The 14199-nt window shown below is 45.6% G+C and overlaps 1 protein-coding gene across 1 annotated transcript in view; it reads right to left on the bottom strand.

Moving 5' to 3' along the window:
* PRDM6 (PR/SET domain 6) overlaps nucleotides 1-14199 on the bottom strand; it is a 106810-nt gene that overhangs the window by 12594 nt on the left and 80017 nt on the right. Inside the window, exon 5 of the mRNA XM_049649098.1 lies at nucleotides 5576-5918. Coding sequence (XP_049505055.1) covers nucleotides 5576-5918 — 343 coding nt within the window. The remainder of the gene's footprint in view (nucleotides 1-5575; nucleotides 5919-14199) is intronic.

The following is a 14199-nucleotide window of genomic DNA, read 5'->3' as shown; positions in this document are numbered from 1 at the left end:
TAGCAAGTAGACAAGATTCCTTCTTTTCCTGGATTTTCACTATTTCCCACAAAAAAAGTATGAATGAAAGGAACAGATTCAAAAGTAATTTTAACATTGACTGCATCAAAGGGTTTCCCCTAAGGATGTAGGCATACATTCAAAACGGAATGAAATCTCCAAGTCCAAGGGCAGGCCTTCGAAAACATGACCACCGCTATGGAATCCTCTTTGGAACAACTGGTCAGAGGAATTAAGGCTCACAGTTTACAACAGAAGTGATTTGAGGGCACAGGATTCACTGCCGTTACTCTGCTTTTTATTCTGATAACTAACATTCTCGTAAACATTTCAAGGTGCGGCCAAAAGGTTAGGCTTCCTGTACTAAACCTGCAGATCCAATCGATTTCAACTCCAAAGTTCTTTCTCCCGATGATGTGTCCTACTGGCAGGAGCATGGAAGGACTGACATCATCAAGCACCGCATTTAGCTCCCCTCTTCCCAGGATCTTAGGTGACTCAACAGCTAAATGTGAATATACTTTCTAAGAAAGCACTCTGATTCTCCCCCCACGTCATCATACACAGACACCATTTCATTATTCTGAAAATATAGGCAACAAGCATTCCTCACAAAGTGATGACATTTCACAACCAGAAGAAGCTTATGGCTTTTTTTTTTTTTTTTTAACTACTGGAGACATCTAGCACTGTTGTCCGATCGTGGAAATGTTCTTTATCTACACTGTCCAACGTGGGAGCCATGAGCCACCTGGAGCTGTTCAGCTCCTGAAATGTGATTAGGGTGACTGAGAACTAGACACACTATTTACCTCATTTTGATTACTTCAAACTTAAATAGCCTCGTGAGTTTCAACGTAGAAATATCAAAGCCTCATGAAAAACCAGAGTATGGTGCCCCATACGCAGTAACAAACTAACTAAAAACCAGGGGCACCTGGGTGGCTCAGTAGTTGACCATTTGACTTCAGCTCAGGTCATGATCTCCCAGTTCTAGAGTCTGAGCCCCACATCAGGCTTGCTGCTGTCATCCTGTCAGCACAGAGTCCGCTTCCAATCCTCCTTCCTCCCCGCTCCGCCCCTCCCCTACTGTGCTCTCCCAAAAATAAACAAATATTAACAACAAAAAAAGTAACTAAAAGCCAGACAAAGCCTGGGTCAAGTTAGTTAGCATCTATCGATGCTGGTACACATTTAAACAGAAAGCAAGCAAAAAGACAAATTTTGTACATCCCCTGGCATTCTCTGTAACTGGCAGCATCTACACCAAAGATTACCCTAGTAAAATGTGCAATTCATTTACTTTGGGTCTGTAATCGGTTTTGTGTACACAAAGAACAAGGATGAAGCACTTAACAAAATTAAGTGTGGTTTGGTTTAAAATATTAATCCTTTGATTTTTTTCTTTCATGGCATGAAAGCCTCCAGGACAAAACTCGTTCAGCTGGGGCCACATTCTCTCCTTGCCCCACACCAGTCCTCCCACGTGTACATCCTCCAGAACTTCAAAGGGAGTGCTACTTAGGTCACTGCTGGCCATGCGGAGTGAGAAGAAAATGCAGCTGTATGTAAGAAGGAAAAGATTGCAGGAAAGCAGTGAAAGTACAGAGCCAAAAGGACCTGGAGAACACGAAACCCTAAAAAGAACAGAAGCTTCGCATTTGGGGGCAGGGGGACAGCGGAACACAAGAACATGGGCACACTGAAAACAAACGATCACAGTGATGGATCATCTCCAGGCTCCTCCCACCAAAGAGCACCTTCTAGGGTTACTTTCCCCTCTGGTACCACCACATCCAGTTACAAACAATGATACTCAAAACGACACAAATGTGAGCAGCTGATGGTACAGCTGGGAGGCTAAAAGGCAAACGTGCCATGAAAAAAAAACAAACAACAACAACAACAACAACAACAACAACAAAAAAAACCCAAGGAGAAAAGAAAAAGGAGGCAACATAAAGATAAGCATTAGAAAGATACTTTCTGCAGACAAAAAAAGATGACAGGTTCATCAAAAAATAATCCACTGAGATTGAAGGCTTTGCTTACCCCTTTCTGGAGCCCCCCCAGTGGGACTGTTGAGGGTTTCTGCAGCAGAAAAACAGAAGAGAAAAGGGATTTCTAACTCCTGGTTCAAGCAAAAGGGATTTCAGCTGCCCTGGCCTAGGTCATAAGCTAATGCAAAACGCCTAGTGTTTATGAAGTTCCTAAATAAACTCTTGGGGCGTGTAGATGCTAACAGCTTCTTCCTTTTGAATCCACTCAGGGCAAAGAAAAAGTTAGTAGCCTGGGAAAAAGGAAGAGAAGAATTGGGAGTCTGTTTGCAAAGTATTAACAGAACAGAATTGAGAAATAACACTTCTGTGGCTCCAGGACCCCCAAGGATGTGTTTTGATCTTGAGTGCTAATTCTTACCTGGCTAGGGCAAATGGAATTTATTTCTGCATTTAGTGTAAACAGCGTGGTCATGAAAAGGGGCGATCTGGCAACTCTAAGCGTCCCCGGGTCTTTTTCCTTTATATCAAGGCAGAGACTTTTTGATGGTCTCTCCCATGGAAAAGCTCACGGATACAGACACACAAAGTCTCTTTTGATGAAGGTTCAGATGGGTTGGGTTTCATGGCCAAATATTCAGTCCGTTGAGTGAAAAATCTTTTGGACCTCGGATTCTGGGGCCTGTTTCAAATTTGGACGTGTTTGAAACTCTAACCTGTTTACCTTCTGACTTTGTCTTCGATGTCTTTTTTGCCCCTGGTTTTCTAGCACGATTTTCCTATCAAAATATAAGCGTGTGCGTTTTTCAAAGAGAGGGGAAATGGTGTCTGACTGGAAGGTTCTAAGCTTTATCACTGTATACGGCTGAATGGCCACAAACTGCCAAAGATGGAAAGCCGGCTGATTTATGGAGTCAATAACTGAAGAAAATATGTACACTCAGCAGCTCTAAGTCTGAAAATAAGTCATGGAAAATAAGAGAAAAAGCTCCAAATTTCACAACCATCATACACAAATTTGATACTGAAAGTGAGTTCTTCCTCTTTCTTGGCAATTCACTCATGTGGTTAAGAATCATAGAGAGTATCTTCTACTTCCAAACTTGCTGGTGCAAAGACCGCATTCTAGATTCTAGAACTGAAAAGAGCTATCCCAGTACTATAGGCAAAAAGCAAATCAGGTGCCTAAAACAAGTGCATCAAAGTGAGTGGGTATCTTCCCCAATTTTGCCCGTATCTCCAATAATCAATTCGGATATGATGGAGTAATTTAAGCACTGCCTCATCGTTACTAAGAAACCACGAACTTGATTACTTTGCCTATGAAGGGCCTAATTTTTTTGAAGTCCTAATTCTTAAATTCAACTTATTCGTGAATGATGGTGACTATGTCTGAACAGAGAGCAAAGACAGGGAAGAGAGAAGTACCCGCTGCTTGAGTCATCTGATCCCACCCTGGCTATGTACCTGGATATCAAGCATCCATCACTGTGCATCATCTGGGAAGGCCTGGCCACACCACACCTGGGCATGAGTCAAAGAAGCCCAGCCATGTCTAGCACAGAATGGAAAACTCATGCCATGTGGATTTCTGCCAGTAACTCTCAATTGACTTTAAATCAGTGCTCACCCAACAACCCCTCCTGCACATGTATTTGGTGTATCTAAGTTTTCTGAATTTATCAGCTGTTTTTCTGACAGTTTACATAGATGTTTTACAAATCATGACAGTATTATTTGATGGGACAGACTTCACAGGGACTTAAACCATAATATGCATATGGTTTTCCAAGTGTAACTGGGGTTGGACAAAATAGTCTGTTTCAGTATCCATTTACTGTAACATATTCTTATTGCTTTATGTGATATTCAGCATGAAATCAAATCATACTCAAAGCTAAGCCTGGCGTTTCAGGACCCAGAAACTTTCAACTATCGTTTCATCTTACCTTGCACATTTAGTGATTATGATAACAACGTATCTGGGCCACTAACGAATCCATACATCTGAACGCAAAGCTCCTAGTAACACAAGTTAACGCCTCTTTTAGGCTTCAAAACTCCTAAAATGCATTGCAAACTTAGAAGAGAAGCATCTCGAAGCTACATGCGTACTTGCAAGACAGAGAAGCTTTCAAAGAAAACCCTTCCTGAGTGAGGAAAACATTTGCACAACTTTTGTGGTCACTTCTAAAGCCCAAAGCACTAACACGTGCAGAGGTCTGATGACAGTTTCACCAGGATCTCTCCCTGGAAAGTGAAAGACTGGAAAGGCCCAGCTACCTTAACAACCCTAACGCAACCATTTCAACATTAATTAATTACAGCAATGCTTGATGCTTGGCAAGGGGTTTCTAGAAAAGCACAAATAAAGAACAAAGACATATGTAAATGTGCATATGCATACTAAAAGGGGTTCTTATTATTATTTTAGAATACATCCACCCCCTTCCCAGCACATCTCCACCCTCTGTGTCCCTGCCAGGTTCGCCAACACGCTGTCATACCCTGCTCAGCTGGGAGGGGACAGCTAGGGGTGTAACATAAGGCAAAGAGAACAGAGGGGCTTAAGGTTAATCAGTGGCCAAACGAAGAAAATAATTCAGAAGATGTGCTTCCAAGCTCGTATCTTCCTTCCAAAAAATCATTTTCCAGGTTTTATTTCATTTCATATTCAAAGTGCCTTTTCCAGGCTATTCTTAGATATTTGGGGTTTAATCACATCTTCACAGGATGTGAAAGGGAGAGAAAGCACGGTCCTTTCTTATTGAATTATTTTGATTTTTGTCTTTTGCGCTCCCGGCTCTCAAGACTGTCGAATAAACGAGTTTTGATTCATAAATAATAGTTCCATTATATCTACTGTGCCACTCGTCAAAGCACCTGAAATTTTAATTCACTTGTTCAGCTAAATTTCATCCTCAGTTCATGGCCATAAAATTCTTTATTGACAAACTTTCAAACCAACTTTGACTCTGAGGTATCTGGTCAACATTTTTCTTCTGTGTGGATATTAGTTTATTGAATAAGTGGCATCTGTTTTCCTCCACATCACTAGCAGAGTAGGTATTTCCTTTTGACAGCTTTGCAGGATTTATGGGTTTGCACGCTCTGAAGAAAAATAGTACTAAGCAAAAAATTCCAATTCATTACCTCTTAGTACTTAATTAAGTTCATACCCACGGCACACTGGAGGTGAACCCTGAAATGCCTGTGACAGCAAGCAAGGCAGCCAACTATATTATCTTAGGAAGACAGAGAGGATTCTAATGCTCCTGACCTCATTTTTCCATCTACGATATTCATACATGCGCCGTCTGCTTTGTTCCCCTTTAGACCCGGACAGAACTGTCTGGAAAGCGAGAGCAAGGTCCCTCCCTGCGACCTCTGTTGTTCCCGTAGCCCGGCTACAAAGTAAAAAGTCCATCAGTGGCCCCGCCACTCATCTCTGACCTTCCAGAACGTGCGCACACACCTCCCGTCGTGGGCGGCTGCGGGAGGCGCCTGGGGCCTGGCGGAAGGCAGGCAGTGGGTCTCACTGAGCAAACACGAGGGGAGCGGCCAAGAGTCGGGGTTACCTGTCGGGGTTCTGCGTGCACACGTGCATCTGCAAGAGGATCCGCTGCGTGAAAGTCTTAAAGCACTGCCCGCACTTCCAAAGATGCCAGTCACTGAACTCCGAGTGGAGCTGGCTCGTGGAGGTCGGGCTCGCCAGGACTCGCTGGTTTTTCACGTTGATTTGGTTAAATCCTGACTCCATGGGCCCAGACTTATCCAGGAGAGAGAAGTTCCTGCTGCACGGCGTCTGTGGGAAAACCACAGAACGCTGCTGGGCGGCCTGGGGCAGTTTGCTGCTCTTGCTGAAAGGCTGCAGGGCGTCTTGTCTGCACATGGCCTCCATGACCGTGGAGGGGACGTTTACTGGGAGAACAGGAAGAGTGTCAGAAGATCAGTTTCGTGAGCCTTTCCAAGAAGCACCATTACACATGCTTCTAAAAATTCCTTTACATCACCATTGTCAACATTCGTTTTTCTGGACTCCAAATTACTTGACTTGAAGGGGAAAAGAAAGCACTAATGTCACAAATTCCTATCTCACTCAGTGCCTCTTCATTAAGCACATACTATACGCTCAGGGTTGTTTACACATCATCTTTGCCTCACAGTTCACTTACGGGTAGAGACATAAAGACTCCAGAATGAGGCTCCACACTGCACCCTAGGCTTGGAGAGAGTCAAGAAGGCAAAAACAGCAAAAGGAGAAGAGAGGGGAGAGAATGGCGGTGGGGGGGTGGGGGTGGGGGATTCTGCCCACAAGGCAACCCCGAGCAATGTCTGAGAAGACAGATTTGGGCTCTCAGGATTTTAGACCTTCCACCGAACCTTGCCAGCATGAGACATTCCAGAAAAACCGGCTGAAAGATGAAGGGAACGAGGTGAAAGATGCCTAGAGACAATAGTCTGGCACCTTAGTAGGATGGTGAGGGAGACAGGCTGACCAAACGGCATGGTTCTCGACCCCATGGGAACAAGGGGTGCAAGAGGAGGTAAACCTCAGAGGCTGTTTGAAGTCCAGATAAATAAATAAATACGTCAGGTCTAGGAAACAGACACAGACCGTTTCTGTACAGAAATAGCAAGAAAAAAGGGTTTGAGTCAGGTGGACTTACAGACAGGGTGCAGTAGCTAAGGTCAGAGTCGAAGGCAACACAGCATAGCGCTGGCAACTCGGGTTTGGGACCGGGAAGACTTGGGTTTGAATCCTGACTCTGCCTTGTATTAGCTTAGTCATCTCATGTAAGTTATTCAAAATCGCCCTGTGCCTCCGCTTCCCCATCTGTAAGATGAGGACAGTGGGAGTCATAATCCTAAAAGTAACCGCAGCAGGGCTAAGGGGTTGAGACAGCCTCCATTTTCACACTGCTCTTTAATACTCTTGCGACCAGCGGCAAGTACAGACCGTTGACATCTACAGCCGCGTCCTTGGTAAGATGAAAATGGTCACCCTACGGATTAAGTTAATGCACAGAATGTAGAAAGTGCCACGCCACAGATGTTGAGGCCTAAGAGCAGTGGCTTCATCTTTAAACCCCGTCATGACACGGAAATGCAATAATGGAAGTATCCATCAACGACGACCACCATTACTCTTATTTTAGGGAAGACACTGGAATGAAGGAAGATGGATGTAAACTGGAATGGTGGTAAAAGCAGCAAAAGTAAGAAACATTTTTGAGGAAGGAAACCTAATACATGTGAAATCTGTTTTTCTTTAAGTTGTTACGGTGCTAATAATCCACATCATGCACTCGCTGGTCAACCCACAGGGTGAAAGGTGATTAGAATATGCTTTCAAACTATTATTCTTGTATTAAGTCAGTACTGGGGCAATAAAATGTATTAACTGGTTATTTCAGGGGTCAAAGAGATTAAAAGTCACAGGATGGCCGAGGGGTGCCTAGGTGGCTCAATCGGTTGAGCGTCTGGCTTCGGCTCAGGTCATGATCTCACAGTTTGTGGCTTCGAGCCCCACATCAGTCTCTGTGCTGACAGCTTAGAGCCTGGAGCTTGCTTCGAATTCTGTCTCCCTCTCTCTCTGCGCCTCCCCCGCTCATGCTCTGTCTCTCTCTCTCCTTCAAAAATAAATAAAAACATTAAAATAAAAGTTTAAACAAAAAAGTCATAGGGTGGCCAAAGAAGAAAATTAGAGACCAAAAAATTTGAAGAGGTTGACAGGCAAAAAGATGGGTCGTGGGAAGTAACCTATGGCCCTTGGCCACTGGTTCAAGGCCACAAGGGAGGACACATACGAAGTGAGGGCTCTCATCCTTCCCTCAGACCATCACTGAGATGCCCACATAGCATGCAAACTCAAGCGTGCTCGACTACAAAGAGAAAATGGTAGTGGACTGTGGACCCGGGGAGGCTCCGCACTTGAGTGGACAGGGAGAGACCATGTGCAGAGACTCATGGGGGATGATGGGCTGCCACTAAGGGCCTTCCAACCCAGACAGTGTTCTGTACAATCACAGCAGTGACACGAATCCAATAACAGGAACAGCTCTGTGTACAGGACTCTGTCGGCATGGCCCGTCCTGTCTTGGGAAGGGAAAATAAAGAGATTCACAGACCTGGGAAGAAGTCTATGTAGTTGAATGCACCTTATACTCACAGGGAGGCTTTTAAAAAGTTAAAATCACATAGGCACCAGGATGGCTCAGTCCATTAAGCATCCAACTCTTGGTTTTGGCTCAGGTCATGATCTCACAGTTCATCAGTTCAAGACCCACATCAGGCTCTGTGCAGGCAGTGTGCTGGCAGTGCTTGGGAGTCTCTCTCTCCCTCTCTCTCTCTGTCCCTCCCAGTTCTCTCTCAAATAAGTAAATAAAATACGCTTAAAAAAATTAAATCACAAGCTCTTGGTAGGGCCTGGGCATCTGCATTTTTAGAGGCTCCCTCAAGTACTTCTAATGTACAATCAGGTTCAAAAATCACTGATCTAATCCAACCCTCTCTTATGACAAATAAAAAGAGCTGAAGCCCCAGAAGGTCCAATACTGTAACTCGACCAGGGTCACACATACAGAGGACACATCTGAGCTGGAAGCTTTAGCCTTCTAACTGCCAAGTCGTTTTTTTCTAGCCACACTCCTAGACTGTTCATCACTCACCAGCTGTGTTTCAAAAGTAAAAAGAACATTTTATAGATAGTATAGGGTTTGGCATGTATGTAAATATAGGATACACATAAACATAGATGTCATATGTACATATACACCATAAAAATACTGATACGTACCCATATACATGTTTATATGTCTATATTCTGTATATAAATATTTACACGTAATTTCAACTTGAGGCAAAAATGTATAATCAATATGAAATTTGCCCATATGTTTCAGACTTTCAAAAGAAAATCTTTGCACACAGAACGTTATTTTTTTTATTTAATTTTTTAAATGTTTACTTATTTTTGAGAGAGAAAGAGAAAAGAGCATGAGCGGGGAAGGGGCAGAGAGGGGGAGACCCAGAATCCACAGCAGGCTCCAGGCTCTGAGCTGTCAGCACAGAGCCCAACACAGGGCTCGAACTCACGGACCGCAAGATCATGACCTGAGCCGAAGTCAAATGTTTAACTGACTGAGCTAGCCAGGCACCCCTAATGTTCATCTATTGTGTGTGTGTGTGTGTGTGTGTGTGTGTGTGTGTGTGTGTGTGAGTGACAGAGACAGAGAGAGAGAGAGAGATTGAGAGAGAAAGCAGGGAAGGAGCAGAGAGAGATGGAGACTGAGAGAATCTCAAGCAGGCTCTGTGCTGTCATGCTGTCAGCACAGATCCCAATGTGGGGCTGGATCCCACGAACTGTGAGATCATGACCTGAATCGAAACTCAGATGCTTAACCAAGTGAGCCACCCAGGCGTCCTGAATGTTACTCTTTAAATAGGTACTACAAAATCAGGAGGAATGTTTTAGTAGTTTTTTTCTTAACGTTTATTTATTTTTGACCAAGCACGAGCGGGGGAGGAGAAAGAGGGAGACACAGAATCTGAAACAGGCTCCAGGCTCTGAGCTGTCAGCACAGAGCCCGACGCGGGGCTCCAACTCACAGACCACGAGATCATGACCAGAGCTGAAGTCGGACGCTTAACCAACTGAGCCACCCGGGCGCTCCAGCACTTTGTTAGTAAAAAATAACAGCAGCATTGTCAGAGATCAGTGTAGAACTCGTTTTGTGTACCCTGTTTATAACTTATCCAGAAGAGACAAAGCGCAGGGGAACACACACATTTCTAGGCAACACTAAGTTCTTGCAGGTTGGGAAATGGCAGACTAACAGGAAGACACCGTGGAAAGACTGTCTAATGAAGATGTCATCAGTGTGCACGAGAGCAGGGTAACCAGCCAGAAACTTCACTCTGGGGAAATTAATATAAAGAATACTTTAAGTATAGATTATGAATTCTGACTTCTAACTTCTCTTGGAAAATAACCTCATAGATTTTCAAAAATGGCTACGGTTGCCTCACCTTTATATTAAGCACGAGAATGGGTAAGCAAATGAATTTAATGGTCAATGTCAACAGGGTGATAAAAACGTATACCAGTTTGTAAAATAATCTAGGATATTTGGGATCAGAGGTAATGATGATAATATGAGGCAGTAACAGTGAAGATGGTTGGAACCAAATTATGCCCTGTCTCATTATTTCCTTCTCTGGGACACCTCAAAGCAAAGGTAATACGCTTTCAAGACAGAAGTAGCAACTACACTCTATATTCTACTTTTGGTGAGGGATCCTTTATTGTACGAGTGAATCAATTCAATCGTCCGTACAAATGAATCAAATGAGCACATAACGTAGAGAGAGGAGAAAATAATGGCGGGAAGAAATAATTATCACAAAAGCAACCGTATGTGATCTCTAAACTGTCCCACAGAGTTCCTGCACACTTTCATAGGACTCTTGGTATCTACAAATTACAGTTTTTTTAAAGAAGGATTTAAAGGACACAGAAGACTATTCTTCCTAAATTAGAGCCCCATGGGCTATGGCAATCCAAAAGTATGAACAAAATGACCAGAAAGGTGACAGACCTTGCAGACGCCTGCAAAAGGCCCAGAGATGATGAACTCAAGTGGCTTAGAAAATGAGGGGTTTCCACACGAAGACACAGTGAGCGGGGAAAATCTCTTCCTTCTACCAGACAAAGATTAAGGGGGTAGAGGGAAAACTGGCAAAGCCCTACAGGGTATAGAGTCAAGGAAGAACACGAACTTGGCAAACCCTGGAAAATTACAACAGTGAGAGGGGCCCATGCAGGATCCGTACAACCACCCTCTGTCCATTCATTCAGTCCACCAATACTTCGTGAGCTGCTGGTGCCGTGGGTACGGGGGGAAAAGCAAGCCCCAACCCCTGTCCTCAGACCACTTACACTCTAGTGAGTGAGAGCTATCAAACAAAAGGTTTTTGCAAGTAAGTTCTCAGTTTCGTCAAATCTAAAATCCCATTAATTGCAGGTTGCGCCATTAACTGTAAGGCATCTCCCAGGTTCAGAAGGAACAAAAAGAACAAAACGTGGCGGGGGGGGGGGGGGTTGGGGGGGGACGTGTACGTGAGCACTTACAAGACACAGGTGCTCCAAGTGTGACGCATGCTATGAGAGAGACGAAGAGGCGCCAGGAAAGTTGGGGGGGGCGGTGCGGGACAGCTTCTCTCAGGCAGTGACCTTGAATGTGAGTCCCAAAAGGCACACAGGTGTCAGACAGGTGGGAAGGGGGAACAAAAGGCAATGTGAGATGATGCAACATGGGCAGCTCTGCTACGGGGTCTACCTGACAGGCTGAGGTGAGAAGGAGCTCAAGGGAGGACGCAGGGTCTGTAACAAACTGAACGGGTCATGGCCAGTCTAATGACGCGCGAGTTCTGATTTTGTAAAACAGGACGTGAACCATAGGAAATACTTTCTGGAGACTCTATGTGGCCCATAGGCTACCATATTAAAGACCTGCGGACCCATTATAAGAGTAATGGCAAGCCATGGGGCGCCTGGGTGGCTCTGTCATTTGAGCATCCGACTCTGGATTTCAGCTCATGATCTCATGGTTGATGGGATCGAGCCCCGCTGCCAGCGCAGAGACTGCTTGGGATTGTTTTCTTTCTCTCTCTCTCAAAAGTAAATAAACTTACATTAAAAAAACCCCAGAATATACAATCAACAGGGCTTTGTAAGTGATTAGATAGAAGGGTGACTAAAAGTGAGATGCCAAGGTTTCTAGAAAGAACTGGATGAATGGGGCTGAGCTACTGAACTAGAGGAGGGGCAGAATGGTTTCAGTGGTATGTGCCCAGCTGGGCACTCCGGTCTGATACCAGGACAGATACGGAGCACACAACTAGATAGGAATGCGGGGATCAGTACAGAGGTCTGGACTGGAGACACAAATCTCGGAACACCTAAATCGGGTCCCCCGGGGAAAGGCACTGAAATGCAGATTTGCAGTTTTGTGTGCACGAGGTTCCCGGAGGAATGCTCCTGGGATCAATACCTCTAGGGAAGTGAGGCAAGAGAACTCTGTCCAGGGAGGAGATGGGACAATTCTGGAGATGGAGGTCCTTCACAGGCGTCCTGTTTTGGGGCAAGGGAACCAGTCCCTAGTAGCCTCCACCCACACTGCCCAGTCATTGAACATGGCCTGCACAGAGGGGGAGTAGGACCAAGGGCAAAGTGGCTCTCTTAGGCTGAAGGTACTTCCTGGAGACAAACTCCTCTGACGGCCGGCAGCCCCTTCATCCCCCCCCCCCCCCCCACCAGGGGAATGAGTGCCTCAATCTAATAGCAAGGTTGGGATCTAGGTAGTACCCCCAGAGCATTCCAAAGCACCCAAAGAGACCAAATCTCTGACAACAGTGGGTTTCCCTGTGTTGTTTGTCACTTCTCACTGCATATGCGTTCTCAGCAGCTGCTGCCTTCTGTTGGGAGTCCTGTGCAGGTACCGAGGCATCCCTAGGGGGTGACTTCTCCTTGCTTCCTTTAGCACCCTACAGGTTTCTCCAGTTCTTGACCAATCTCTGTTGGCCCAGGGTTTCCAGACCTGGCAGGCAGTACAAAATCAACCCCACAACATCCCATAGCCAGGGCTGGCTTTTAGAGTGTGGCATTGTTTGCTTGTTTTTATGTTTTTGAGAGAGAGAGAGAGAGAGAGAGAGAGAGAGAGACAGAGAGAGAACGAACGAACAGGGGAGGGGCAGAGAGAGAGGGGGACAGAAGATCCGAAGCAGGCTCTGCAACGATAGCAGTGAGTCCGTTGTAGGGCTCGAATTCAAGAACCATGGGATCGTGGCCTGAGCTGAAGTTGGATGCTCAACTGACAGAACTACCCAGGCACCCCAGGCACTGCTTTTACCAATGGCCTGAGATGGATGTTTCCTTGGCTTCCAGGACTGTGGGTAGTATTTTTCTAGTCCTCAGTCAGGGAGAGAACAGGAACTTCTAGTTCCCGGGCTTAAGTGAAGAGGCAACTCCCAGCTTCCCATGGTACTCAAAGGGCCTGGAGCCTGGACTCTTACCAACCTCACGAATGCCCAGCCCAATCCCCCCCGAGCTAAGGCTCACAGCCGTGGCCATGTCACCCGGTTCCTGTGTTGTATCTGGTTGGTACGCTGTGTGTTCCAGTGCTTTCTTCTAGACTTGAGGACAGGGTCTGAGCTCCTCTACCTCGTCACAATCCTCCCCATGGGGCTTGGCACACAGATGGCCCTGCGGGACCCAACTGGAATGGAAACTCCTCCGTGTTTCCAGATGTAAGCTTGAGCCTGGGCCTAGCGCCTCCCTCTTGGTGGTGTGACAGGGTAAGGGGCATGAGGCGGAGGTGCCCCTTTTTGTTTTCTGCTCTGTAAAATCAAGAGGAAGAGGGCAGCGGAGGGGGGCAGTGTGCCCACTGCCTCGGCCACTGCCTCTCACATTCTGTTACCTTGGCTTCCCTTGCCAAGGCAGAAAAAGCAGCAGGAAGACTTGTTTAACATTTATTCCCTGTTTTTTTTTTTTTTCCACTTCCTCTGAAATGAATATGAATGCACTCTGGTCTTTACACTCCGCAGGAGCTAATCCCCCACTGGAAGCTTTGGGGAGCCTCATTCCTTCTCGCGGATGCAATCTGTCGACACAGGCTTTCCTTCGGGCTCTTCTGGAAGGTCTAGGGTGGATGGAGCGGCTCTCTGCTTGGAGCTCTATTACATTTATAACCGTGGTTTTTTACAAAGAAAATAACATAGGAATTGCTTCCAGAACCCAAATGCCTGTGTCAAATGATGCCTTCTCTTTGAGCAGCAAGGCGGCTTTCGGGGGCTTGTCTGGGCACCTGAGTGTGCCCCCACCGCCTCTCAGCTGCCGCTGGAGGGGGGCAGTCACTGAGGCCTGAACCCACCGCACACGCTCAATAGGAAATGTGTACTTTCATTGTTGAAAGAACCATGGGAAGAAAACGGTATTTTAATAAATGAAAGGGCTTAATAAGTATTATTTGCTCACTAAAATCATATTTCCCTTGAATGTCTTGGGCCATGTATCAACTTCATTAACAAAGAAAAATCTGGCTGAAACGTTTAATCCCCTCAAATAATGGCAAAAAAATTCTCAATATTCATCTGGGGGGGGGGGGTGGGCATTTAGTAATTGGTGTGTGCAGAGCACTAG

Source organism: Panthera uncia (assembly GCF_023721935.1).
Source record: "Panthera uncia isolate 11264 chromosome A1 unlocalized genomic scaffold, Puncia_PCG_1.0 HiC_scaffold_17, whole genome shotgun sequence".
Taxonomy (NCBI): Eukaryota; Metazoa; Chordata; class Mammalia; order Carnivora; family Felidae; genus Panthera; species Panthera uncia.
The sequence above is the reverse complement of the archived record's forward strand: the minus strand, read 5'-3'. Positions and strand labels throughout refer to the sequence as shown.